The sequence below is a fragment of the Nomascus leucogenys genome, chromosome 16 (genome assembly GCF_006542625.1).
Source record: "Nomascus leucogenys isolate Asia chromosome 16, Asia_NLE_v1, whole genome shotgun sequence".
NCBI lineage: Eukaryota > Metazoa > Chordata > Mammalia > Primates > Hylobatidae > Nomascus > Nomascus leucogenys.
The window spans coordinates 94,325,907-94,350,613 of NC_044396.1; the positions used below are offsets into that span (position 1 = coordinate 94,325,907).

The window sequence follows — 24,707 nt, forward strand, 5'->3', positions numbered from 1 at the left end:
CTGGGCCCTGGTGTGGGGAAGAGGGCATGTGGAAGGACGGGAGGGCAGCTGCCTGGCTCATGTCGGGGCGGAGGTTTCCGCAGGGCAGAGAAGTGCAGCAAAGTGGATCGGAGTCACAAGAAGACAACCCTCTGCGGGGGGCTGGAGAGGGAGCAGCCGCAGCCTGGAGACAGACGCTGCCCTGGGAAAACCAGGCACCCACGAAAGAGGCTCTGGCCAAGGCCTGGAGGGGGCCCAAGTAACAGAGGGAGGGGCCCCAAGTCACAGACGCCTCTCAGGGTTTGATGAGGTGAGCCTCCAGCATGGGGCCCCCTCCCAAGAGGGCAGGGCCTGTCCCTCCAGCTCCCGGCAGGCCCCTCTCCCCTGGCATCCACACTATCCTCTCTCTGTACAGAGACACACTCTCCAGGCCGGAAACCCCGGACAATGGCCTGTGAGGGGATCCAGGCACTTGGTGACTGAGCTCAGCCTCTACTCAGAAATGGGGTCCCACAGGTCCCCAGAGAGACCACAGGCCCTGCTGTCACTCAAGGACACACCATCACCTCGCCACACCGCATCCACTCACCCAAGTCCAGAAGGACACGCCACACCTCGCCACACCGCATCCACTCACCCAAGTCCAGAAGGACACGCCACCACCTCGCCACACCGCATCCACTCACCCAAGTCCAGAAGGACACGCCACCACCTCGCCACACCGCATCCACTCACCCAAGTCCAGAAGGACACGCCACCACCCACCTCGCCACACTGCATCCACTCACCCAAGTCCAGAAGGACACGCCACCACCTCGCCACACTGCATCCACTCACCCAAGTCCAGGTTGTGCCCACTGCACCCACGTTATTCCACGGTGCTCCCCACACCCCTTGAGGGGCCAGTATGTTCTGCCCACCTGAGCCACATGAACCTAGAACATGGCAGGGACAGGCCTGGGACATTTACTGTTTGCTTTTGAATAGAATAATACCCACAAATTACAGAAAAATGTAAATGCAGACAATTATAAATAAAAAAATAAAGATCACAACATCCAGAGATAAACATTATTAACCCTGGAGGTGGGCGGCTGTCTTCCACAAGCAAACATTGCACGTATGGCTTTGCTTCTTCCACGCACCACATATCACAGCACGTGCACAGGTCACTCGAGGGCCTTCGACAATGTGATTTTAATGCCTACATCGAATTCTATCCCAGCTGTAACACAATCGTCTCCCTAAAGCCAGGTGCTTACAGTATTTCTGAGTCAGCACTCACACAAATCCTATGTGGTGAACACCTCTTCCCGTGTGTCTATCTTCTAAGACAGAGTCCAAGAGGAGGCACAGCTGGGCTAAGAGAAGGAACACTCCTGGGTGCCCCGAAGCTGGCTGTTCCCGGCACCCCACACCCACCCTCCCCCGCAACCCGTGGCCCCTGCTCCTGCCCCAGCTGGCTGTTCCCGGCACCCCACACCCACCCTCCCCCGCAACCCGTGGCCCCTGCTCCTGCCCCAGGCTGCCCCAAGCTGGCTGCTCCCGGCACCCCACACCCACCCTCCCCCGCAACCCGTGGCCCCTGCTCCTGCCCCAGGCTGCCCCAAGCTGGCTGCTCCCGGCACCCCACCCACCCTCCCCGTGGCCCCGCTCCTGCCCCAGGCTGCCCCAAGCTGGCTGCTCCCGGCACCCCACCCACCCTCCCTGTGGCCCCTGCTCCTGCCCCAGGCTGCCCCAAGCTGGCTGCTCCCGGCACCCCACACCCACCCTCCCTGTGGCCCCTGCTCCCACCCCAGGCTGCCAAGGGCGTGTTAACATTTTCTTTTCCTGCCAGGTTACTGTGAGGCTGACCACTGCTGGTGCGCTGAGGAGACAGCTACGTGTCCTAGCTGTCCACAGACCTGGCCCGTGTGCATGGAGCTCTGGGGAGCTTTCTTCTGTGTATCTGAGTTATTTATGAGTTGACAACTCACTAACTGGCTTTTTGTTGCCTCTGTCCAGAGGACGTTACGATGACACGACGGCCTTAAGGTTCTACACAGTTAGGTTGGCAGGACTTTGGCACACAGCAGGGACTGGGCACATGCAGCTGACCCTACACCCATGGGGACTTTGTCCAGGCCCCACTGGCCTGCCTGGAAGGCCCTGCCCAGCTCTGAGGGTCCTCGAAGGCCCTGCCCACACAGAAGGCTGAGAGCTGAGGGGTGCAAAGGAGGCGCTGAGCCAGGCTCGCCCCCGCACCCCAAAAGCAGCCCCCGCACAACGATTTTCAACAAACCCGGACAGCACTGGTGCTTTTCTTTCAGATGTGTGATCAGGTTTGAAATCACTTTAAAAAGACAACTGGAAAAAAGTACATCTGAAAATGATGAAGTAACTTCCAAGTAATTCCTAAACAAAGAAATCATAATGAAAGTTAAAGATATTTAGAACTGAACAAAAATTTAAAATACTATACATTTCAAAATGTGTGACATTCAACTAAAGCAGTTTCTTGGGAAATTTCTAATTTCCAATGCTTTTATTAGAAACAAATATTTACCATATTCATGGTGAATGTGGTAAATATTCAATCTGGGAGTCAGAAAAATAAAATAGCATCAACTTAAAGAAAGGAGGGAAATGATGACACTATGAGCAGAAATCAATCACAATTTAAAACTTGCACGCACAGAACGGGGAAGCCGGGGCCATATCTCTGCAGAGACCTGTGGAACTGCCAGGTCTCTGCCGATACTGACTATAAAAGAAAACAGAGAAGGTACAAATACAGAGTATCAAGAATGAGAAACGGGACGTGGTTGAGACGCTGTGGCTGTGAAAGCAGCAGCAGCCACCACCGGCCCTCAGTGGCCCTGCCCAAGCTTCACAGGTGTCGACGCAGCCATGTGCATGACCACCGGGCTGGAGGCCTCTTCTCACCTCCCCTTCCCAACCCTGAGCTCACAAAGCTCATATGCAGCAGGGTGGGCAGGGCTGAGACCAAGGCAGGCAGGGTGGGAAGACAGGGCAGGGCAGACAGGGCAGGGACCAAGCAGGCAGGGCTGGCATGCTGGGACAAAGACTCGCAGAGCTGGGACCAGGGCAGGCAGGGCGGGCAGGGCTGGGACCAGGGCAGGCCGGCTTCTGCATCTGCATCTTAACCATTACATGAAGGTGCCCCAGTGTCACTACTGACAGCGAAAGGCTATCGTGTACAATTTCATTTCAGTAAGTTGAACATTTAGACAGAACAGTCGAATTTCCAGAAAAATGCAACTTAACAAAACTGACCCAAGAAGAAACAGAAAGCTTGAATAATGTTTTACAACTAGAGGAATTAACTGGTAGCCAGAAAATCTTTCCACAAAGGAAAACACTAGACCCGCATAGTTTTACAGCAAAATCCCAGAAACATTCAAGGAATACATAATCCTGTTCTTCCACAAACTCACCAAGAATAGAACCACCGTCCCCATTCAACACTGCAGTAGAGGTTCCAGCCAGGAAAACACATAATAGGTGAAAGCACTGGAAAAGGAGCGAAAATGCCATCATTATGCACAAACACCACCACCTACAGGAAAAGCTCAGAAGATTCCACAGACAAATCATGACAATAAAAAGGGTTTACAACATGCTGGACACAAACCAGTACACAAAAATCAATTACACCACACAAGAAAAGCCTGGTTTCTTCAGCAAATAAACTTGGAGGGAAATAAAGAGACAGAGGGAAGCCACAGACAGAGACACAGTCGAAGGAGGAGCACGGGTCAGCCGCAGCACGGGATCTCAGGAGGCTCCACGTTAAACAGCATCTCTGAAACAGACACTCCTAGAGGCCGTCGGCCACTTCAACTGCAGGTCGGGTACGGCAGCCAAACGCGCTGTCACAGTGGAAATCTGGTCACACATAAAAGGAGTCCTTCTCTTTTAGAGACATGTGGAAATATTACAGATGAGATGATCTGCTATCTGGGATTTACTCCGGAATGACGCGGCGGGGGAGCAGCTTGGGGGCACATGTACCGCCACACTGGCCACAAGCAGTGAGGGGAAGCCAAGGTACACCAGGGGCTGCGACGCGTCTGTGCCTACTTTGATGTGTTTAAAAGTTTCCACATTTAGAAAATTAAAACATAAAATATTCAAAAATTAAATAAAATGTCTGGACTTTGTTCTTAGAAAAAGCCAACTGCATGTACACACCAGCAAGAAGCATTTGGAAAATGTAATATTCGGAATGGTACCACTTACAGCAGCAGGAAAAAAAGTTTTTACTTTGTTGAAATGAATTTAAGACAAGATATGTAAGATCTTTCTAGAGAAAGTTATATGACTTCATTGAAAGACATTAAAGAAAACCCCATAAATATAAAGCCGTGTGCTTGTGCACAGACTGGAAGGCTCAGAACCATAAAGGAGTCACTTCTCCCCACGCAGATGCAGGGACGCCAGGCAAACCCAGTCAAAGCTCCAGGGTGCGACAGGTGATCCTAAACCTTACGGTCAACGTCAAACCGCCAAACACACCCGAGACGCTTCTGCAGAAAAATAAGAAGGGCAATTTGTTCTAGAAAGTATTGAGAATTATAGCAAAGCTATAGAAATTAAGGTGGATTTTGGCACACAAAAAGCAAACTTGACCAGAGAATCCAAATGAAAACTATCACAGAGCTGTCACTGCAGGTCTGCAGAAGAAAGGCAATTCAACAGTCCACACAATTTGTTCTTCAAACAGAGAAAAATAACATCACAGCTTCCCCTCCACACTCATCCCACCTCACACCATAAACAAAAACCAAAGGTCAATTACAGTCTTAAATATGAAAAACAAATTGTTCCATCTTTAGAGGGAAGTAAAAGATGGCAGCATTATCACCTCGTGATGGAAGTTACTAAAGAGAAAAGTGCAAGTCCCGAAGGGAATGATGGATCAACTCAAGGCTGCCCTGGCTGAGAACTTCTGCTTCCCAGCAGGCCTCCCAGTGAGAAGCTGGCCTGGCCTGGATCGGGCTGTGTAAACCCACCTGATGAGGCCATCATCTCCAGAACACAGGAGGGAAGCCTGGGAACCCGTAAGCACGAGGCAAACTCAAGAGAAAAGCAGACCAACAGTGCTCACTGGCAGGAAGACCCATGTGCCCGATCAACACGGAAAGGGATTCATCCCATTCATTATCAGAGAAACATCCATTCCAACCAGAGGACAAGCCGCACCCACCAGGTTGGCAAAACGTCACCGTCCAACACCCCTGAGTGCTGACAAGGACATGGAGCAAAGAGGGCTCTGGGTGGGGCCCGCATCAGCTCGGCTGCAGGTGGCCCGGCCCAGGAACGCCACGCCCCGTGTACCTGCAGAGGCCCTGGCCATGGGCACAGGCTGTGAGGGATGACACAGGAGCCAGCCTCAGCATCCCTGAGACGCAGAACACGCACAGACGCCACGGTGTGCTCACAGAACCCAACATGATGCAGCGCGAAACCCAAGGAGCCACAGCCACGCGCACCATGGAGGCTCTCAGAACACGACGCGTAAAAGTAGCACGACACGGAGCAACACAAATCGTCTGAGCCCAGGGAAGTTCAAAACCCACACAGCTCAGCAACATACGGCTCAGGGATATGCACACACATAAGCAAAACTGTGAAGAACCAGCAAGATGCGGCACATACACAGTTCAGAGGAAGGACGAAGGAGGTGGGAGGGTAAAGGGGTAGGGGCCTGGGGGTCAGGCTCACCACCTCCGAACCGTTAGATCTGAACCTGTGTCTACACCCCACGCACATGTGTGCACATGCGCAATCCTGTGTCTACTCAGCGTCCCTCAGAACACATTTTTAAACATAAAATAGACCAAGCAGCTGACACCGTGCCCTGCCTAAGGCCACGCAGGCTCCCTTGGCCCATGGAAGGAAACTCCATCCACACCGGCTCATCTCCCAGGACACTCTCATTCAGGTCTCCCGGGGCTGCCTCCTCCAGGGTCCCCCTCTACTCCCCACTAAGCACCCCCTCCCCGAGGACCCTCCCTCACCTCCTCCGTTCATGCAGCCCACCCCTCTGGGCTGGCAGTCCTAGTCCCTGCTGGGTCATTTCCTTCCTAGCACTCAAGAAAGAGGATCTCGGAACCATCCCAGTCAGAACACGGGCCCCTAAGGGCACAGGACTCACTTGTCTCTCTGCCTCCTGCCCAACTCCTGGCATACAGCAGATGCTGGACCAATGGTCTGGGTGGGAAGGAGGAAAAGGAGGCAGAAGTGGGAGGAGACCAGGCCAGCCCGGCACTCCCAGTGGGCAGGAAGGATGAGGGCACCCCAGTGGCCTGCCAGGCACTAAGTGGTGATGGCAAGATGAGGAAGGGCACTTGGTGATGTCACCAATGGCCATCTGCACCCCTGTCCTCCCTGCTGCCATCCTATCCCAGCAGGGCTGAGGCAGGCAGCTGCCCTCTCGAGCACATGCTGCTCCCTCTCTGCAGGGCTGGGGGTGGGAGACAAATCCCGGGCACTGGGGACTGCCAAGGAGCCAGCGAGGGCCCCTCAGCCGGCCTCATTCCCTGAACAGGCCACCCTGGGGACCAGAGCCCCGGCCAAGAGCCAAGCCAAGCTGCAAGGGAAGATGCTCACACCCCAGCAGAGAAGGGCCCCAGGGCGAGGGAGACCTGCCGGCACAGCTGTTAGGCTGAGCCTGAGGCCTGGCCCTGGGTGGAGAGAGGCAAGCAAAGAGCTTGAGGCCCCAAATTCAGTCCCCTTCCCCACACCCAGACAACCCTCATGGCGGCTGCCCTGACCCAGGCGTCGCCTACATGACCCAGGCCTGCCCACATGAAGGGCCGGATCTGCGGGCCAAGCTGATGGCAGAGCGGTAGTGGGGGGGGGGGGTTACCGTGGCATTCAGATACCATGAGGACCTAAGTGGGGCCAGCCTGCAGGGTTGGGGTAGATGAGGTGAAACGGAAGAGCAGGGGCTCAACGCTCTGAAATACCTAGAAATAAACCCCAGCTCTGCCCTGCACCCGCTGCATGGCCCTGGGGTGAGGTTTGCAAGCCCCAGGGGCCTCAGCTTCCTCCTCTGTATGGAGTGCAAAGTGCCAACTGCTCCACACCGTCGTTAGGAAGGCCAGGTGAGATCCTGCATCCCCTCAGCCACTCTCCAAACACCCCGAGCACCACCCATCAGCAGCTTGGTGCTCCAAGCGCCAGCTCCATGCCCAGCATGAACTGGGACACCCAGGTCTGCCCACGCACAGGACAGCCACTCCTGATGCTTCCTTTCCAGGGGCCTGAATCGCCTCAGCTCAAGAGTCACACCCCATCTCAGGACACAGGCCACTTTCCTCAAAAGAACAGAACTGGTGTACAGCCATCAGCATGACACAGTGAGGACCCTACCCTACCCACTGCCATCCCCTCCTCCCTGCCCCCACTGCCAGCTACTATCATTACCTAGGGGCTGACAGCCTTGTCTCAAAGGTCCCCCGAAAGGGCCACGGCTCCCCAGGCCACCTCCGCCGGCGACGGATCCGTACGACATCTTCTTACAGCAGCCTCCACACTGAGCTGGAGGAAACAGGAAAACCAGGGTGAACAGGAGGAAGAGATGGGAATTAAAGCTCCAATTCAGGGTGCACAGGGGCCTCCTGCCCCTCCCCAGCCCCAGGACCCTGGCTCCACTGTACCCATTCCCTAGCCTACCCCAGGCTTCTCACCAGCCCCCAAACAGCAACCCCCACAGAGCCCGTTCAAGGTGGCCTCTTGGTCCACTGGTCCCTGTAGGAACACAGAAACACAGCCTGAGGAAGGCGTGCCCCATCCCCTCCCAACAGGGACCCCCAACAAGGTGAGCCCTCTAGCCAGCTCTTAAAGACCAACCCCCACCGCCAGCCTCCCAGGTAGCTTCTGGGAACACTGGGCCCCCGCCATGCAGGCAGGGCAGCATCCACTGCATGGGAGTCAGGCCCAGGCCGGGCTGAGCACCCGGCGCCCATGCAGCCTGCCAGCATCTCTAGCTCCGTCGTCTCGAGCCACACTCCATGGTAGCGGGGCTGGGTCAAGCCCGGAGTGGCTCTGCCCTGGCTGAATGCAACTTGTGCAGCTGGGCAAGAGCCATGGGGCCTCTCTGGGCCTCAGTTTCCTCATCTGTGAAGTAAGGGGAAGAAGAGGACCTGTGTCTTAGGGCTGTTGTGAGATGTAATCACACACACATTATGACTGGTGAACAGTAAGCACTCAACACATAACTCACGGCACTGGCGCCATCTTTGGGGCACCGGCCATCCCTGGCCTGGGGAGCTGGGCATCCCACCCAAACCTCTCTTCCCATGGGCTGCAGCTCCAGGGACTCAGAGCAAACGACCAGAGGACAACGGGAGCTCTCCTGCCCAGACACTGCCAGAGCATCCTCCCTGTGTGCAGGGGTCCCTGTGTACAGGGGTCCCTGTGCGGGCAGCTTCTGACTGGCCTACACCCTAATGCTATCACTACGGAGCCCACTGGCCAGGCCACACTCAGTTCTAAACACCTTAGGGCAAGGGCTCCACCCGCCCACACAAACACCTAAAGCGCGAAGGCAGGTTTCAGAGCAAAGTGAGCCTCACGCCAGCCGAGTACAGGCCCAAGTCCCCAGGGCCAGGGGAGGCGGTGTGACCCCCACGTTCCCTCCGAGCAAGACGCCCGCCTGTGCCATCCAGCCCCACCCAGAGCAGGGCAGCACCAGGACACCATTGACCCAGTGGGCCCCACTGCCCTGCTCAGAACAATCGGGACCCAAACAGCTCTGGTTGCTGTGGATCGCACCTACCAACATCCACTGCACTGGAAACTCAAACGGAGGCTTCTGAAATAGTAGTAATTCATTTTAAATAACAAAGCTCTTACTGTGAACACAGATAATGTCTTTATTAAAAACCACTGCATTTTCTAAAACAAAACTCCTCAGAGGGACAGCGGTGCCGTCCTACAGTCGCGGCACCCTCCAGACAGGCCCCAGCAGGATGGCCGGACTCACACCTGCTGCTGGCACAGGCCTTGTTCTGCCCAGGGCGCACGAAGACGTCCAGCCCCACGCAGAGAGGCAGCAGGCAGAGTGGTCCTCAGCCCCTCTCTCCACGCGTCTCAGGCATCGCATCCCAGGTACCTGCCTAGTCACCATGGCCTCCCTCCCCTCTCTGCACGCTGCCTGGAATGGGGAGGTGGGCAGGAAGTTGGGTCTCAGTGGAAGACAGGAGGCAGGAGATGTCTGCTGCCCCAGGGGAGAGTGGGCTCTGAGGGTGGGTGGGATTCCAGGAGCCCCGAGTGAGAGGCAGGTCTCAACCCAGCGAGCAGAGAGCTCCACACACGCGCCGGGGCCTCATCGGGAAAAGCTCAGATGTGGAAGACAGCCCAAGACACACGGGGGAAACACAGCGGGGAGGAAACAGACACTATCCAGAGAGAAAACTTTAACACGTAACAGCATAGCAGCTAGCACTTCCTTAACACTTGGCGCGTGACGACAATCACAGAGGCGCTTTCCTACACGCGCAGATTCATCCTCACAACCCTCTAAGCTGGGGCCACAAGTATCTTTACCTTGCAGCTGAGGAAACTAAGGCATGGAGAGGTGAGGTCACTTGCCCAAAGTTCCCCAGCTGGTAAGTGGTGGAGAAGGTTTCAGACTCGGGCAGTCTGGTTCCAACACCTGTGTTCTGAGTACTGCCCTCAAAGGAACGAGCCCAGATAACAAAGGCTGTGTTAACAGCCCCAGGACAGGAACGGGATGCCAAGAAAGGGATTTTCAGAGAACACAGAGGAGCACCGAGAAGCCAACACTGGGAGCAGCAGCAAAGAGCTCCAGAGAAGGGCAGGCAGAGCGGGGGCCTCCGGAAACCGGAGCACGAAGACACCACGGAGTCAGAGGAAACCACCAGCCCTGCATAGGCACTTCTCCATCCGAGGAAGGGGAGTTCCAGAAAGAAGAACAGGAGGGCCAGGGGAAGGGAATCGTCAGCAACAGCATTCACGCTGATCCCAGCCGGAGCTCACTCGAGCTGGTTAGGGGCCCCTCACGCCCCGTGAGACTTCAGGACACCCAGGCAAGGAGACTGTCCACAGGCAACCAAGTCCCATATCTGGCATCAGAGGCCACAGTCACTGGGGAGATCCCCACAGCTCCAGTGCTGGGAGGAGAACCAGTGTGAGGGCCATAGGAGGCCATTTCCGACACCTGGGGTCCCCAGACCGCCCCTCCATGCGTGTTTTCTCGGAGAAGTACTCGAGGGTGAGCTCTGCCAAAACCAGGAACCGTGAAGAGGGAGGAAGGCCTGGACTGCCTGCAACCAGAGGAAGCTGAAGGGGACCCAGGGCAAAATCTGTGCCCAGGCAAGGAGGGCAGCCCGCTGACAGGGCCCCGGCAGAATGTTCTAGAGAGACTTCAAGAAGACAAAAGCCGAACCGCTGATGTGAAGGAACGTGAGACTGAGAGGTAGAGGAGGGCTTCAGGCTCCTAAGAAGTACAAAAACACCAGGCAAACAAAGGCAGTTACAAACTACAGGGAAAAACCACAGGTGGGGCAGAGAAGAAAAATCATCCCGGTTTCCTGTGACTGGGCTGATTCCAGTAGCACTTGCGGTTCTAATTAGGAAAGCCCTGGTCTCCTTGAGAGTGTGACAACACTGTAGCTACACCAGGAGGAGGGGAAGCAGGAAGTGTGTGCATATGTGTGTGTGTGCATATGTGCGTGTGTGCCCTTGGGTGTGTGTGCATGCGTGTGTATACGTATGTGGGGGGCATGTGTGTGCCCACATGGCTATGTGTGTGCTTGTGTGTACCTGTGAGAGGGCAGGTATTTGTGTGTGCAGACAGACCTGAATCCTCACCTTGCAAGTTGATAAATACTGCCTGAACATTTAAAAAATCAAGTAGCAATCGAGGTCTACTATTTAGAGATCAACATCAAAAGAATCTACTAGAAGAATCAGACACAGTTGACTCTGGGGAAGGGGATGGAGGGCGACTGGGGATGACTGTTTTTCTTAATTAACTTTGCACAACTCATTTAACTCATTTACTCTCTAAACTACATGCATGTATAATTTTAAAGTATTAAAGCTTAATTAGTAAAATTCCAATGAAACATCATCTAGAAAGACCTGTCTGGAACCAAGGGGAGGGCTGTTGGGGGGTGGGCCTTCAGCAGACAAGAGCCAGGTGAGCACCCAGGGCTCTCCTTAAATCCCTGGGAGGCAGCCCCAGAGCACCTAGCTTTGTCCCAGGTGGCCACACAGGCCACAGGGAGGCACAGCTGATGCAGGGCATGGCCCAATCCTACAGATATGCCCTTCGTGCCCCAGTGCCACCACACCAGCAGGACAGGCCTGTCCTGGCCTCAGGACATGAACTTCCACGGAGGAGCCAGCACAAGCCGTCTTGGGCAAGGGCTGCTGCAGAGGCTTTCAGAGAATTCGGGGAGGGGCACTCAAACCCCAGGTGGGGAGGGTCCAGCAGTCCCAAGGAAGCGGCTCAAGGGGGTCCTGAGCACAGGGCACTACTTGCCATCACCTAAAATGATGGTGAGGCACTGGCGGGGCCAGCCAGGCCTGATACGAGACTTGTGTTTGGGAAGATCCCTCTGCTTCAGGATCGAGAGCAAGCTGCTGGGTGCATGTGAGGGGCTGGCAGGGCAGTGAGCAGGTGGCGGCAGGAATCAGGGCCCGGGGAGGGAGGGAGGGTAGAGCTAGGAATTGGCACGGAACCCAGGGAGAGTCAAGGGCAAGTCCCAAGTTCTGGCCCAGAAGGCACGCGGGCAGTGCTTTGACTTCCTCGTGCCAGAAAGTGAGGGGAGCCATGTGCAGGGACGAGCCCAGAGGGGCTCCCACAGGCGGGCAGATACCCAAAGCCCTGGAGATGGGGCTAGATGCAGAAGGGGAGTCCACTGTGTAGGGACAGTTGTTAAGGAAGAGAACTCCCAGGGAGAGAAGCCACCATGAAGAGAGGAGAGGGCCCCAAAGACAACACAGGAGATGGGGACGAGTCAGGGGGATGTTAACCAGAGGCCACGAAAGCCATGGCAGAGGCTCCATGAGAGAAGGGTTCGGCCAGCGGCCATCACTGCAAAGGGCAGCGGGGTCTGCTGTGTTTCAGGACAAGGGGAGCAGCCAGCGGCCATCACTGCAAAGGGCGGCAGGGTCTGCTGGGTTTCAGGACAAGGGGAGCAGCCAGCGGCCATCACTGCAAAGGGCGGCAGGGTCTGCTGGGTTTCAGGACAAGGGGAGCAGCCAGCGGCCGTCACTGCAAAGGGCGGCAGGGTCTGCTGGGTTTCAGGACAAGGGGAGCAGCCAGCGGCCATCACTGCAAAGGGTGGCGGGGTCTGCTGGGTTTCAGGACAAGGAGGAGCACAGGAAGCTTGAGGAGGGCTCATGAGAGGTAGGAATGCTCATTGGAGGAGGGAAGGGATTCAAGTCTGAAAGAGCTCAGCTGAATCAGAGCTGGGGCCCCTGAGGGAACTGGAAGGCTGCCCAACTCCCCTCTGCTCCAGCCAGACATGCGGAGGGGAGTGAAGATACGTGAGCTGCTCCACCACCGCCAAAGAGACCACCTGACCAAACTCACAATTTCATTTCGCTGCACACGGGAACATGAAACACCCCTGTGTTTGCTCAGCCAGCTCAGGGACAAAGGCTAACCCACAGTCAGGGCCACCGAGTCACCGCAGGCAGAGGAGGCTGGTCTGGAAACACGAAATGGCAGCACATGTCTTCCGCCTATTCACGGCCCCGCCCAGCCAGCCACTCTGGGCCCCAGGGGACACCTGGAATCCAGTGGGTGCAACCCCACCATCGCTGGGAGACCACAAGGGGCCATGGGGTACTGAGCTGTACCAACCCAAACCCCCCAGGTGCCCCACGCTTCCACTTCCCTCCAGTATCCGACTCAACCCCCATCCTGCGCTGGCCCAGCCCTCCCCAGTCCTGCCCCAGACCCCAGTGGCCCCTGTGCGCACACCGGCACCCAAGGTCTCTGGGAGCTGGGCCCTGTCCTGCCCCAGCCTCAGCTCTTGCTGCGCCCCTGCCCCACACCCTTGCTCTCTGGGGGTTCTGCCTGTGTCATCCAGGCTGCCTCCCACCTCTGTGCCTTCACCCAGGCTGTGCCTTGGCTTCCCCCATGCTGCTCCTGCCCTGCTCCTCCACCCCGCAGCCAGCTCATGCCCCCACTTCTCAACCCAGCTGTCCCACCAGGCCAGCCAGGTGCTCCCATCCTGACCTTCCTGCCCACACCTACCTCAGAGCCTGATGCTTACCACACGTCAGGCCGAGCATCGCCAAGCTCCGTAAGATGTAGATGCCCACCTGTTCCCTGCCTGGGGGAGGCTGCACACCCGCTGGAGCCGTCCTCACCCAGGGCTGGCCTGGTCCAGTGCATCATCACCCCAGCCCTGCCCTCACCTCAGCACGTCCTAGCAAGCCAGATCGGAAACCCTGTCTCCTGTCCCCAGTCAAGAACCTCTACAGGATCGGTCCACCCTTCACTGAGGGAGGAAAGAACGAGAAGCCCAGCCCTCACAGGTGCTGAGCCAGTGTCCTTAGACTCGGCACCGCTCACGTCGCTGGATGCCACACGAGTCCATGAGGAGGTTCTCTCATGCATCCCGTTCACAGCGGAGCCAGGGAAATCCCCAAAAGAGAATCTGACTGGCCCCGGGCCACCCAGAGCCCGCCTGCCTCACCTGCACCTGCTCAGCAGGCCCTGGCCAGTTGCCTCACCTGTGTGAGCAATGCTGATCCTCACCACACTGTGAGGCAGGGGTTATAACCCCATTCAAGAAGAGGACACTAAGGCCCGGGGTCAGCCGGCCGTCAGTGCAGGGCATGGAACATGCCAGAAGGCCTCAGACCCCCTGGCCACAGCATGCCACTCCTGTCCCAGCAGGAGCGCACTGCCAACCACGGCTGGCACAGCTGCCCTGCCAGGAGGAGGGGTCAGCGCCCAGGCATGCTGGCTTGCTCAGGTGGGACTTCACCCGGACACCACAAGAGCCTCCCAGAAGTGAGCTGGATGCAGGGAAGGGCTGTGGCACAGGAGCCAGGCAGGCAGCCAGGCACTGTGGGGTGCAGCCTCGAAGGCCTGGGCACAGCAACAGAGGGAGCCAGGCCTTCCCAACCAAAGCACTCCGCTGAGTTCAGGACACGGTGGCGCCCCCGAGAACTCCAGGAGAAGGCAGGCCAGCATAAGGGGCTGCACATGGGCAGGGGACCCAGCCAGGGCTAGTGCTCAGAGGGAGGGCTGGGCAGGCAGAGGCATGGCCAGGAGGAGATGTGGCAGAGGACAGGGACGAGGCGTGAGGGGGACATGGAGTCCCTCGGGGGAGTGTGGCAGAGCGAGCACTGGCTGAGCCAGATGTGGCTGAGGGCCTGGGTGAGGGCCGCAGAAGCCATTCCCAGCCCAGCTGGGCGGAAGCTGGCAGCGGGGCCAGGCCAGAGGGGTGGGCAGAGGCTGCCAGGCTGTTTTGCCCAAGAATGGCCCAAGCCCCAGGGCTGCCTCAATGAGACCGGACAGAGGCCAGGGACAATGCTCCACTTGCTCCCAAGGAGACTTCCTACCGAGCTGCTTCCGTGCCCGCCGAGGCCAGCCATCAGCCCCTCCGGCCTCATGCCCCTCAGGCTGGCGCCGGCTCTTCCCAGGGCCCCCGCCCCCCGCCAGCCTGAAGGGAGCCGTCTGTCCTTGCACTGCCCAGATCCTGTTTGCAGGGCGCCAGGGGAAGCGGCGGTGCCAGGGAACACCCACCTCAGGCATGCCACCACCGCGGCAACTCAGCCTGCCCCTGGGACAAAGCGCCCCGGCCCAGGAGGAGCGAGGTCAGGCAGCAGGCCACACCCACTACCCACTGGGCTCCCAGCCCCAGCTCTGGGGCTGGGTCCCCAACTCCTGGGCTGTGGGGCCAGTGCGTGGGTCTTGAGCCCCTCAGTCAGACTCCCCAACAGGGCCTCTGAGGCAGGGGGCTGGGCCCCACACAGGCAGAGGACACCCAGGCTGGGCCACCCACCCCCCAGCAGATGGGAACAGTGTTCCCCGGGCCAGGGCTTCCAGAACAGCCCCAGCTCCTCAGCCTGGCTTGAGAGCAGATCGCCGTCGCCCACAGGGCCAGGCCCCACACAGGTCGCATCAGCTCTCCCACCCTTGGTTTTCTCATCTGTCAAATGGACAGCAGTCCCTCCCTCACCTTCGGGCACGCGTTCTCTGGACCTCTGACCCGGGCACTGTGGTGGGGACACAGCAGCTCCAGACAGGCCTGGCCTGCTCTCGGAGACTCTGTGCTCCAGACGGGGACAGACAGGAAAACGGCATCCTGCTTGTCCCATGGGGGAAGAAACAACAAGGGCAGCTGCTTGGATGTGCCGGGTCAGTGAGGGCACCGGAGGCCCCAACAACTCCGGCTGGAGGACATGAGTGCAGGGACGGGCTCCTCAGGCGAGCCCAGGGCTGAGCCGCAGCCAGGACACGCAGCAGCAGAGGCAACGGCAAGAAGTGGCGCTGCCTCCCAGGAGCGAGGGCACAGAAAGCAGCCCAGGGCCCACACCCGGACGAGGGGCCAGGGCACCCGCGACCTGTGGCCTCCATGGTGCCCACCTGCGGACTCAGTGTGGCGGAGTGAATCCTGGAGCAGGCTCTGGCCCCAGCTGGGCTGCTCACGCATGGGCTTTCTGCAGCCCCCAGCCTCCCCTGTCCCCTGGGGAACAACATGGTGACCGAGGTGGAGCTGAACTCGCTCCCAGGGAGCTCAGGCTCGGGCTTGCCCTTGGCCAGTGGAACACATGCTACCTTCGCACTCCCTAAATGAGCCTCAGGCAAGCTCCACAGGCAAGGCCGGAAAAGACAGAGGGAGCTGTCAGTTCACAGGGATGGGGGCACACAGGGAGCAGAGGCCTAGATCAGTGGCCAGACCACAGCCCGACCCCGCTGCAGACCACCGGGAACCCTCGGCCACGCCCCACCATGGGGAGAGACCACAACGCAAAGCTTTGCTCCCCAAAGCCTACCCTTTGTGGGAAACCATTTTCCAGGGCAAAATGAAACTGCAAAGTTCAAGAGGAGAAACTGAATGATGGACGAGGCGCCCCAGTCGCCTGCAGCAGGAGGGCTTGCTGTCAGCAGGGCAGCTGCCCACCAGGAGCCCCCACGGGTGGCCACGCTGCAGCTCCTCTGCTGGGTGTGCGGCTTTCGTCACACCCATAACACAGCCTCTCCACAGGCAGGAATCAGACAGTGGCACAGGAAGGGGCAGTCTCAGGAAAAGTGAGCACCTTGTCTGGCATCCCACTCCCAGGCTCCGGGAAGAGACAGAACCAGGACCCCGGCGGAGCTGTGGCCTCAGGGGTTGCTGCTGGAGCTGTCCTCCCACCGTGAATTAGCGGACTCTCTTACTTGGCCTCAACAGACCCATGTTGACAGCAGTAGGTCACCTCCCTGCCCTGGATATTCTCGGCCTCTTTAGACTTCTCTGTATAATCCCTAAAAGCATTCAGTGTAAGGCAGAAAACACAGTCTAAGCCCACTTTCTGCTGCTGTAACAGAATGCCACACACAGGGGAGTCTGTAAGGAAAAGAGAGTTCCTCGGCACGTGGTTCTGGGGGCTGGGAAGTCCAAGACGGAGAGGCCTCCGGTGGAAGAGCATACAAGCACACTAGGCCGAGAGCAAGTGGGGGCCAGCGCTTCCTCTCATCAGGAGACCACCCCCAGATACGGCAGTGACCACGACTCAATCACCTCTCATGGGTCCCACTCTTCATACCATCACCATGGTGACTGGATTTCAATGAGTTTTGGAGGGGACATTCACACCACAGCACAGTCCCAGTCCAGGAGCAGAAGATCTGGCAAAGTACCAGCTCAACCTCTAGCTGGTTCTCTCTCTAGCCTGCTGTGTCCCAGCAAGTCCTGGCCCTTGAATCTGTTTCCTCCTCTGTAAAATGGGACCAAGAAGGGAAATCTCGGAGGGTGGGTATGAAGACCAGTGAGATGAAACGTGAGCCACTCTTAGGTCCCAGGCAGGAGCTCAAAGCCCAACTTACAAGTCCCTGGACAGTCGGGTCCCTGGCCCCACCCTAACACATAGACATCTAGAAGGGTTCCTGGCCCCCCGGAAGCCCACAGCCACCATGCTACGCTCAAACAGACCAGTCTCCAAGCCGCCAGCAAGGAAGAGGACCTTCTGTCATCTCCCCACGTGGCTGTGTGAGGGCTGTGGCTCCCTGTGCACTGGTATCTGCCGGGGATGGCCTTACGGGGAGAGCCATCCCAAGACCACGTGGCCCAGAGGAAACAGCGGGGCCTGGTGAGGAAGCAGGGAGCCTCTGGATCCTGTTTCCTGGTTCCTCCAGCTCAGTGCGGAGGCTGCTGGCCCTGCCCTCTGTTAGAAAATGTCATACGGATCCATCACCGGTGGAAGTGGCCTGGGGAGACGTGGCCTTTTCGGTGGGAACCAGGGGGAGAGGGAGAAGAGATGTGGGTTAAAGCTCTGATTCAAGGTGCACGGGGCCTCGTGCCCCTCCCCAGCCCTGTGAGCCTGGTTCCGCTGCACCCATTCCCTAGGCCACCTGGGGCTTCTCACCAGCCCCCACAGAGCCCCTTCACGGTGGCCTCTTGGTCCACTGGTCACTGCAGGAACACAAAAACACAACCTGAAGATGGTGCTCCCAGGGAATCCTGAGCTGCCCAGCCTGCCACTCACCCTGAGGGCCGGACAGACACCACGAAGTGGTCCCCACAGGAGCCTTCAAGCTGCAACTGATGTCCCCTGGACCACCCTCCCCTCTACTGCCCACTGCCCACAGAATCCACCAAAATGGCTCCCACCCATGAATGTGCCCTCAGGGTGCTTTGGAAGCCAACCGACCCAGAGATCTCAGGGTGAAGACCACGCACGCCCTCGCAAGAGACCGGGATGCCCAACAGACGGTGCCTTGCGTCTGGTCACACCTGCTCACAAGACCATAGTCTCGTGTGGAGATGTGTAGGACCTGTCTGGGGGTCAAAGGGGATGATGAGTGATGACAGCATGGTTCCAGGTGAGGAAGAAGAGTCACCTGTACCAGGAATTCTCTAACTGAAACCTCAATTTTTAAAATGAGAAAACAAAACCTGGGGAGGGAAAATCACTTATCAAGGTCACAGGGACACAGTGGATCTAGAATAAGGTACCTGGCTGCAGTGTCTTCTACCCGCCTTCTACCTGCCTTCTACCTGCCCCAGCTTCCACACTCAGGGTTCCTCAGCACTCTCCTTGCACTGGCACTGAGGCCTCAGGTCTGCCCTCATGGTAGTCTCTCTGCTGGACCATGAGCTACGAGGAAGAGGAGCATGTCCTCATCATCCCACCCGCCACACTAAGCACTCCCGCGCTCACTCACCAAGCAGTGGTACTTGATTAGAACTTGGAGGAGTCAGCGTGAATTCATAGTTTTTAAGACGCACAGAGAAATACAGATATAGATGTGTGTGGGTATATATAATCACACAGGCACACTCATTTACATGGCTGAGTGTGTACATGACAGACATCTACTCCCTGGCTTTGTCCACTGAGAGGGCTGAGACACTACACACCCCCACAGCAATGGGCACACCCAGCACAGAGCTCTTGCTTCCTAAATACCACTCTTCACTGAAAGCAAGCAAGAGATATTAAGATGTCTTAGAGAAATGGCTGATTCCAGGGCTATAGCCAGGAAAGTAAAAGATAAGTCTGGAGCATGGAGCATGCTGTTATGCAAAAGAGTAAGGAAGAGCTCAAATAAAGGTAGGGGCATCTCAAAAGGACACAAGAACCAGCTTGAAAAGGCTGTCCCTGGCCAAATCTGGACAATCTGAGCATGAAAATAAATAATGATAAGAATTGTGTGACTCATTGAATAAAATAAAAATCTACCAGTCCACACTATTATAGATGAATAAATAGAAAAAAACAAGAAGAGCTTTTCTTTAGAGTAGAAAGCCAGCTAATAACTGTGGAAGGAATGATGGAACCAGCAACCAACAGGATAATCTTTCATTCTGGTAAGAATGTCCAACAGATGTTAAAGCTAGTGTGTGAAGGCTTGATGAATAACAGGATATTTACATAATTGCAAAGGATCTTCCCTGAGATACTTATAAATTAAAAATGTAAGAAAATAACTTTACATAAGAGAAGCCTGGTAGGCATCACCTTAATCAAATGATCTAAGTCAGCATCATCAGCCATGGGACAACCCAGCACCACATATCCCTCTAACACGATGCACAGAGAAGAACATCACTTCCATGATCTCCCTGCCCAAAGCGTGTGACTGTGAGAAACAGCAGAGACACTCAGACTGAGAAGAACTCACCAGCCATCTTCAAAATGTCAATGTCATCAAAGACAGGAAGACTGAAGTGTTGTCTGAAATAAAAGGAGGCTAAAGAGACAATCACTAAAACCAACACAGGATCTGGGATTTCATGTTACTAAAAAGGACGTTTTGCTAAAAAGAACACAATTCAAAAGGTCTGTCCTGTGAATATGAACACGGCCTTTAGAAGGGAGAAGCCTACTGTATCCATGTCAATGTCCTGATCTTGATCACTCTGCTGTAGCTATACACATTGTGTATCTGGGGATCAAGGAGCATCACGTCTGCAAGTCACTATCAAGTAGTTCTGAGAAAAACCATCCATACACACACACACACACACACACACAGAGAGAGAGAGAGAGAGAGACAGAGAGAGAGACAGAGAGAGGGGAAGAAAGAATAAACCAAATGAGGGACATGTTAACATTTGGGATATTTGGGCAAAATATACACAACAAGTTTTCCCGTTAATCTGGCAACTTTTCTTTAAAACTAAAATTATGTCCAAAAGTTCTAAATTAAACCTAAAATAAAAACTCACTGGAAATTATTTTTTAATCATAGGAATAAACTGTAAAAGGTGCAAGCACTGAAAAGTGCAAAACATTACTAAAAGAAAGTGAAGAACATGTAAATGAGTGAAGGGACCTACCATGTTCATGAACAGGAACACTCAAGACTGTGCAGCTACAGCAGCTGATGGTTTTGCAGAGGAATTTGGCTGAACATTTCTAATGGAACAACATAAATTGTCCCAGGACACTGAAAATGAAGGGAAACTTTTTCTAATTGCTTTTTTTTTTTCTTTTTTTTGAGACAGAGTCTTGCTCTGTCGCCCAGGCTGAAGTGCAGTGGCATGATCTCGGCTCACTGTAAGCTCCGCCTCCCAAGTTCATGCCATTCTCCTGCCTCAGCCTCCCGAGTAGCTGGGACTACAGGCACCCACCACCACGCCCGGCTAATTTTTTGTATTTTTAGTAGAGACAGGGTTTCACCATGTTCGACAGGATGGTCTCAATCTCCTGACCTTGTGATCCACCCGCCTCGGCCTCCCAATCTGATTGCTTTTATGAAGCATGTATAACCATGTCACCAAAACCTAATAAACCTAGTCTAAAAACAAGAAAAAGAATATGTTATAAACATTGATGCAAAAATACTAAATAAAACACTAATAAATAAAATCCAAAACCCCCTCTGCTTGTTTTTCCCCGGAATGCAAGGCTAGCTCAACATGAGGACGCTCACCAGTGCACTACACCATATTAACCTAAGAGACTTACAGGGAAAAGCTGGTGAGTTTCTCTACAGATGTTAAGAACAGCATCAACAGAGTTGCACGCTCATTCCTGATGAAAACACAAGAAGCTGCCTTATAATGATAAAATAAAGAACCTTTCATCCTAAACGAGCACCTTATTTAATAAAAAACATTAGGAACAATTCCCAAAGATCAAGAAGAAAACAAAGGTGCCAGCTATCTCTAGTCCTATTCGACACTGTTCTGGTGGTGTCAGCCAATGCAGTTAAAACAAGCAATCAACAAGACATTAAAAACAAAAAAAAGAAATGAAACAAAATTATCTCTTCTTGTAAATGATATGACAGTATACTTGGAAAACCCTAGCAAAACAATGTTAAAATCTGAACAATAAAAGACTTTGGTAAAGTATCAGGATATAAAATTAACATACAGAAATCCACAGCCTTCACATATACAGAAACCAGTCTGAGGCTGTCATGGTAGGAAAAAACCCATTTACAATAGCAACAAAGAATACAGTATACCTAGGAATAAATTTAACATGAAATGGGAAAAATCTCTACAAGGGGACTTTAAAGTATTTTAAAGTTCATAAAACTAGAACTGATCGAACAGAAAGCTATCCCTTGTTCTTGAACAGGATGACTGTATCACAAAGACGTCAGTTTTCCTATCGCAATAAAAATACCAACATGCGTTTTTATGGAGCTGGACAAGTTGGCAGGCAGTTCATATGGGAAAACAACAGGCAGTTCATCTAGGAAAACAAAGACACAAGAATAACTGGGAAAACGCTAAACAAAATGGGCTTGCACTTGCAGACTTTCAGAACCCCAGAGGGTGAAGCCCTGATGCGTGTTACAACAGGGATGGATCCTGAAAGCACTGTGCTAGGTGAGAGGAGCCAGACACCAAAGACCACACACGTGTGATTCCACTGTCATGAGAGGTCCTCAAGATGCAAATCTACAGAAACAGCAGATAGACGGATGCCGGGGTGGGGGAGGGGGAGGGGGACTAGGGAGTGACTGCTAATATATGTGGGCTTTCTTTTCAGGGTGATGGAAATATTCCGGCATTTGATAGTAATGAATGTACAACACTGTAAATAGACTAAAATTCACTGAATTATACACTTCAAAATGATGAACTTTAGGATATGTGAATTACTTCGCTATTATAAAAATGCTAGAAAGCCTCTATAATTAAAACTGTGCATGAAAATATAAATAGACCAATGGAATAAGGAAGAAAGTCTAAAAATAGACCCATGTACACATGGAAATTTAGTATATGATAAATGCGGCATCACAAATCAAAGAAGGACTTTTTCATAAATGGTGCTGAGATATCTGCTTAGACATTTGGAAAAAAAAATGGTTCATACCTCACATAATAAAAAAAATACACTCCAAATGGATCATGGCTATCAATACAAAAAAGATAAAACAATCAAAGTATGTGCAGAAAAAATGAATTCCCCTTTAACCTCTATGTAGGGAAAAGTTTCCCAAGCAGGACGCAAAATCAAAATACTATAAAAGGGAAGACTGACACATGTCACAGCTTTTATAAAAGCAAGTGAACAAAGAAAAAAAAAAACTTCTGTATGGTTAAAAAAAAAAAAAACACCCTAAGCAACGCAGAAAGACAACACACAAGCAGGGAGAAAAGATTTGCAACATATGCCAGAGACAAAGGACGAGTATTATCCTTAACATATAAAGAGCTCATAAAAACTTCAAGGAAACAAACAAAAAAAATGGGCAAAAGACACAAACAGAAAATTTACACACACAGGATATAAAACTGGTACTTAAACATATGATAAGATTGCTCAAGCTGACTCATAACTAGAGAAATGCAATTTATACTGGTTTGGAGAGTTCCCCTTCTGCCCATGACTAGGAAGCTGGAAAGAGTGCTGCCCTAACCTAACAATATGAAAAGGCCTGGACTCATCTGACAGCTGAAGCATCAGGGCCATGGAGTAGCCTGAAACCTAAAGAAAGAGAGTCCCAGGAGAGAAGATGGGAGCACTGGCCTCTGCAGCAGAGAAAAGATGGGAGACCCCAGGGGCCACCCAGGCAGACAAGAAGAATGAAGCCACCTGGGCGGCCACATCCACTCACAAGCTCTTCTCCATGGGCTCAAGAGAAAGCCTAGCACAGGACAAGCCAGGACCCCTGGGGTGCAGGTGCCGGCAGATGGGCAGCCCTGCAGCTCAAAGACAGGAAGCCCCTTTCCCCTGAAGAATAAAAGCCCAAGCCTATGGGTTAAGGGCAGCAACGGCTGAGCCCTGTGGCCCCAGGGCATCCGTGAACACCCACAGTGGCTAAGGAAGGGTCAAAAAACACTTTATGTATCTGGAAAAGGGGCAGGGCCCCTTCCTGGGCCCACTGCAGGGGTGCAGGAGAGGCAGAAAACACTCTCCTCTAAAGACCAGCAAAGGACTCGAGCAGAGTTTGACTGGCGCAGGGAGAGGGAAGGGTCACTGTGAAACCCCCGCTCCCCAGACCAGACCTGCCTGAGACTGAGGCTGCAATGAGACAACCGCCACCCAGCTGCCAGGCTTCCAACAGCCAGCAGACGCACCTACTGCTGCAGGAGGAGAAAGAACGTGGGGAGAGACCACCTCTGTATCTGCAGCGTGAGCACAGGAGGAAGCCCAACACTGCTGGGAGCAGGGCAGGAACACCCACCCACCCTAAACCCAAAGTAACTCCAGAGGAATCTGCAGCCGGGTCGTATACTGAGGGTAAAAACAGCAGCAACAAAACCAAATCCAGGCCAACCCCTGACCAGCTGGACTCAACCCCACATAAATGGCCTAGCATAACGGGCATGCCCATTTCTGAGCATAAATATTATTTATCTCAGTCTGAAGTCCTATATCTGAAGTCAAAATTAATCAAATCAATCAAAAAGTACGAGACACACAAGAACATCAGAAAAAGCAAACCACTGTTAAGTAACAAGACAATCAGCAGAGCCAAACTGAGGAGAGGTCAGAACCATCAGAGAATTTAAAATAACTCTGGCTTCTTTGTGAAAGGTCCCAGTAGAAAAGATGGACAAAATGCATGAGCAGTGGGGAAGCTCAGCAGAGAAATGGAAACTAACAGGGGGTCGCAGGGAAATGCCAACAACGAGAAACACCAGACGGAAATGAAGAAGCTTCTGGAGCTCTGCCATAGACTCAACACAGCCAGGAGGGAAAAGTCAGTCAACCAGAAATTACCCAAACCAAAACACAGAGAAAAAAGTGAAAAAAGAAAACAAAACACAAGCACCTACCAGACATTATCAAACGTCCTAGCAAATGTTTAACTAGAATCCCAGAAGGTGAAGAGAGAGAGAGCAGTGGCAGAGAATTTTCCAGAAAGAATGAAAGGCATTCGCTCTAGACTGAATGTGTCTTCCAAGGTTGGAATCTAACCCCCAACATGATGGTGTTAGGAGGAGGGCCCTTTAGGAGGTGATGAGATCATGGAGGTGGAGCACTCACGAATTGGATCAGTGCCCTTATAAATAAGACCCCAGAAAGACCCTTCACCCTTCCGCCACGTGAGGACACTGATAGAAGGCCCCATCTAGGAACCAGGACATAGGCCATCACAGGACACCAAATCTGCTGGCACCTTGATCCTGGACTTGCAGCCTTGAGAACTGTGAGAAACACATTTCTGTTGTCTATGGTGTTCTGCTATAGCAGCCTCAACAAACTGAGACAGTATCATCCCACAGACAAAAAGCCCAGAGAGGCCAGGCATGGTGGCTCATGCCTGTAATCCCAGCGCTTTGGAAGGCCAAGGCAGAAAGATCACTTGAGGCCAGAAGTTCAAGACCAGCCTGGCCAACAAAGTGAGACTCCATCTCTACAAAAAATAAAAAATAAATTTAAACATTTGTTGGGCACAATGATATGTGCCTAGCTACTCGGCAGGCTGAGGTGGGAGGATCACTTGTGCCCAGGAGTTTGAGATTACGGTGAGCCAAGCACCACCGCACTCCAGCCTGGGGGACAGAGTGAGATCCTGTCTCAAAACAACAACAACAACAACAAAACCCAACAACAACAAAAAGCTCAGAGAACACTATGCAAAATAAATACTAAATAAAAAA

General features: G+C 53.8%; 1 protein-coding gene across 10 annotated transcripts in view; it reads right to left on the reverse strand.

The window, feature by feature from the left end:
• The window catches only part of TSNARE1 (t-SNARE domain containing 1), a 136,397-nt gene that overhangs the window by 80,131 nt on the left and 31,559 nt on the right, over positions 1-24,707 (reverse strand). For 8 of the 10 annotated variants that reach the window (XM_030795100.1, XM_030795097.1, XM_030795104.1 and 5 more), the window contains exon 2: positions 7,414-7,546. In XM_030795100.1, the coding sequence (XP_030650960.1) occupies positions 7,414-7,501 (88 nt within the window). In that variant the 5' untranslated portion in view covers positions 7,502-7,546. Of the gene's footprint in view, positions 1-7,413; positions 7,547-11,526; positions 11,533-24,707 lie in introns of those variants that run through there. The other 2 variants (XM_030795094.1, XM_030795093.1) reach the window with 2 other exon arrangements.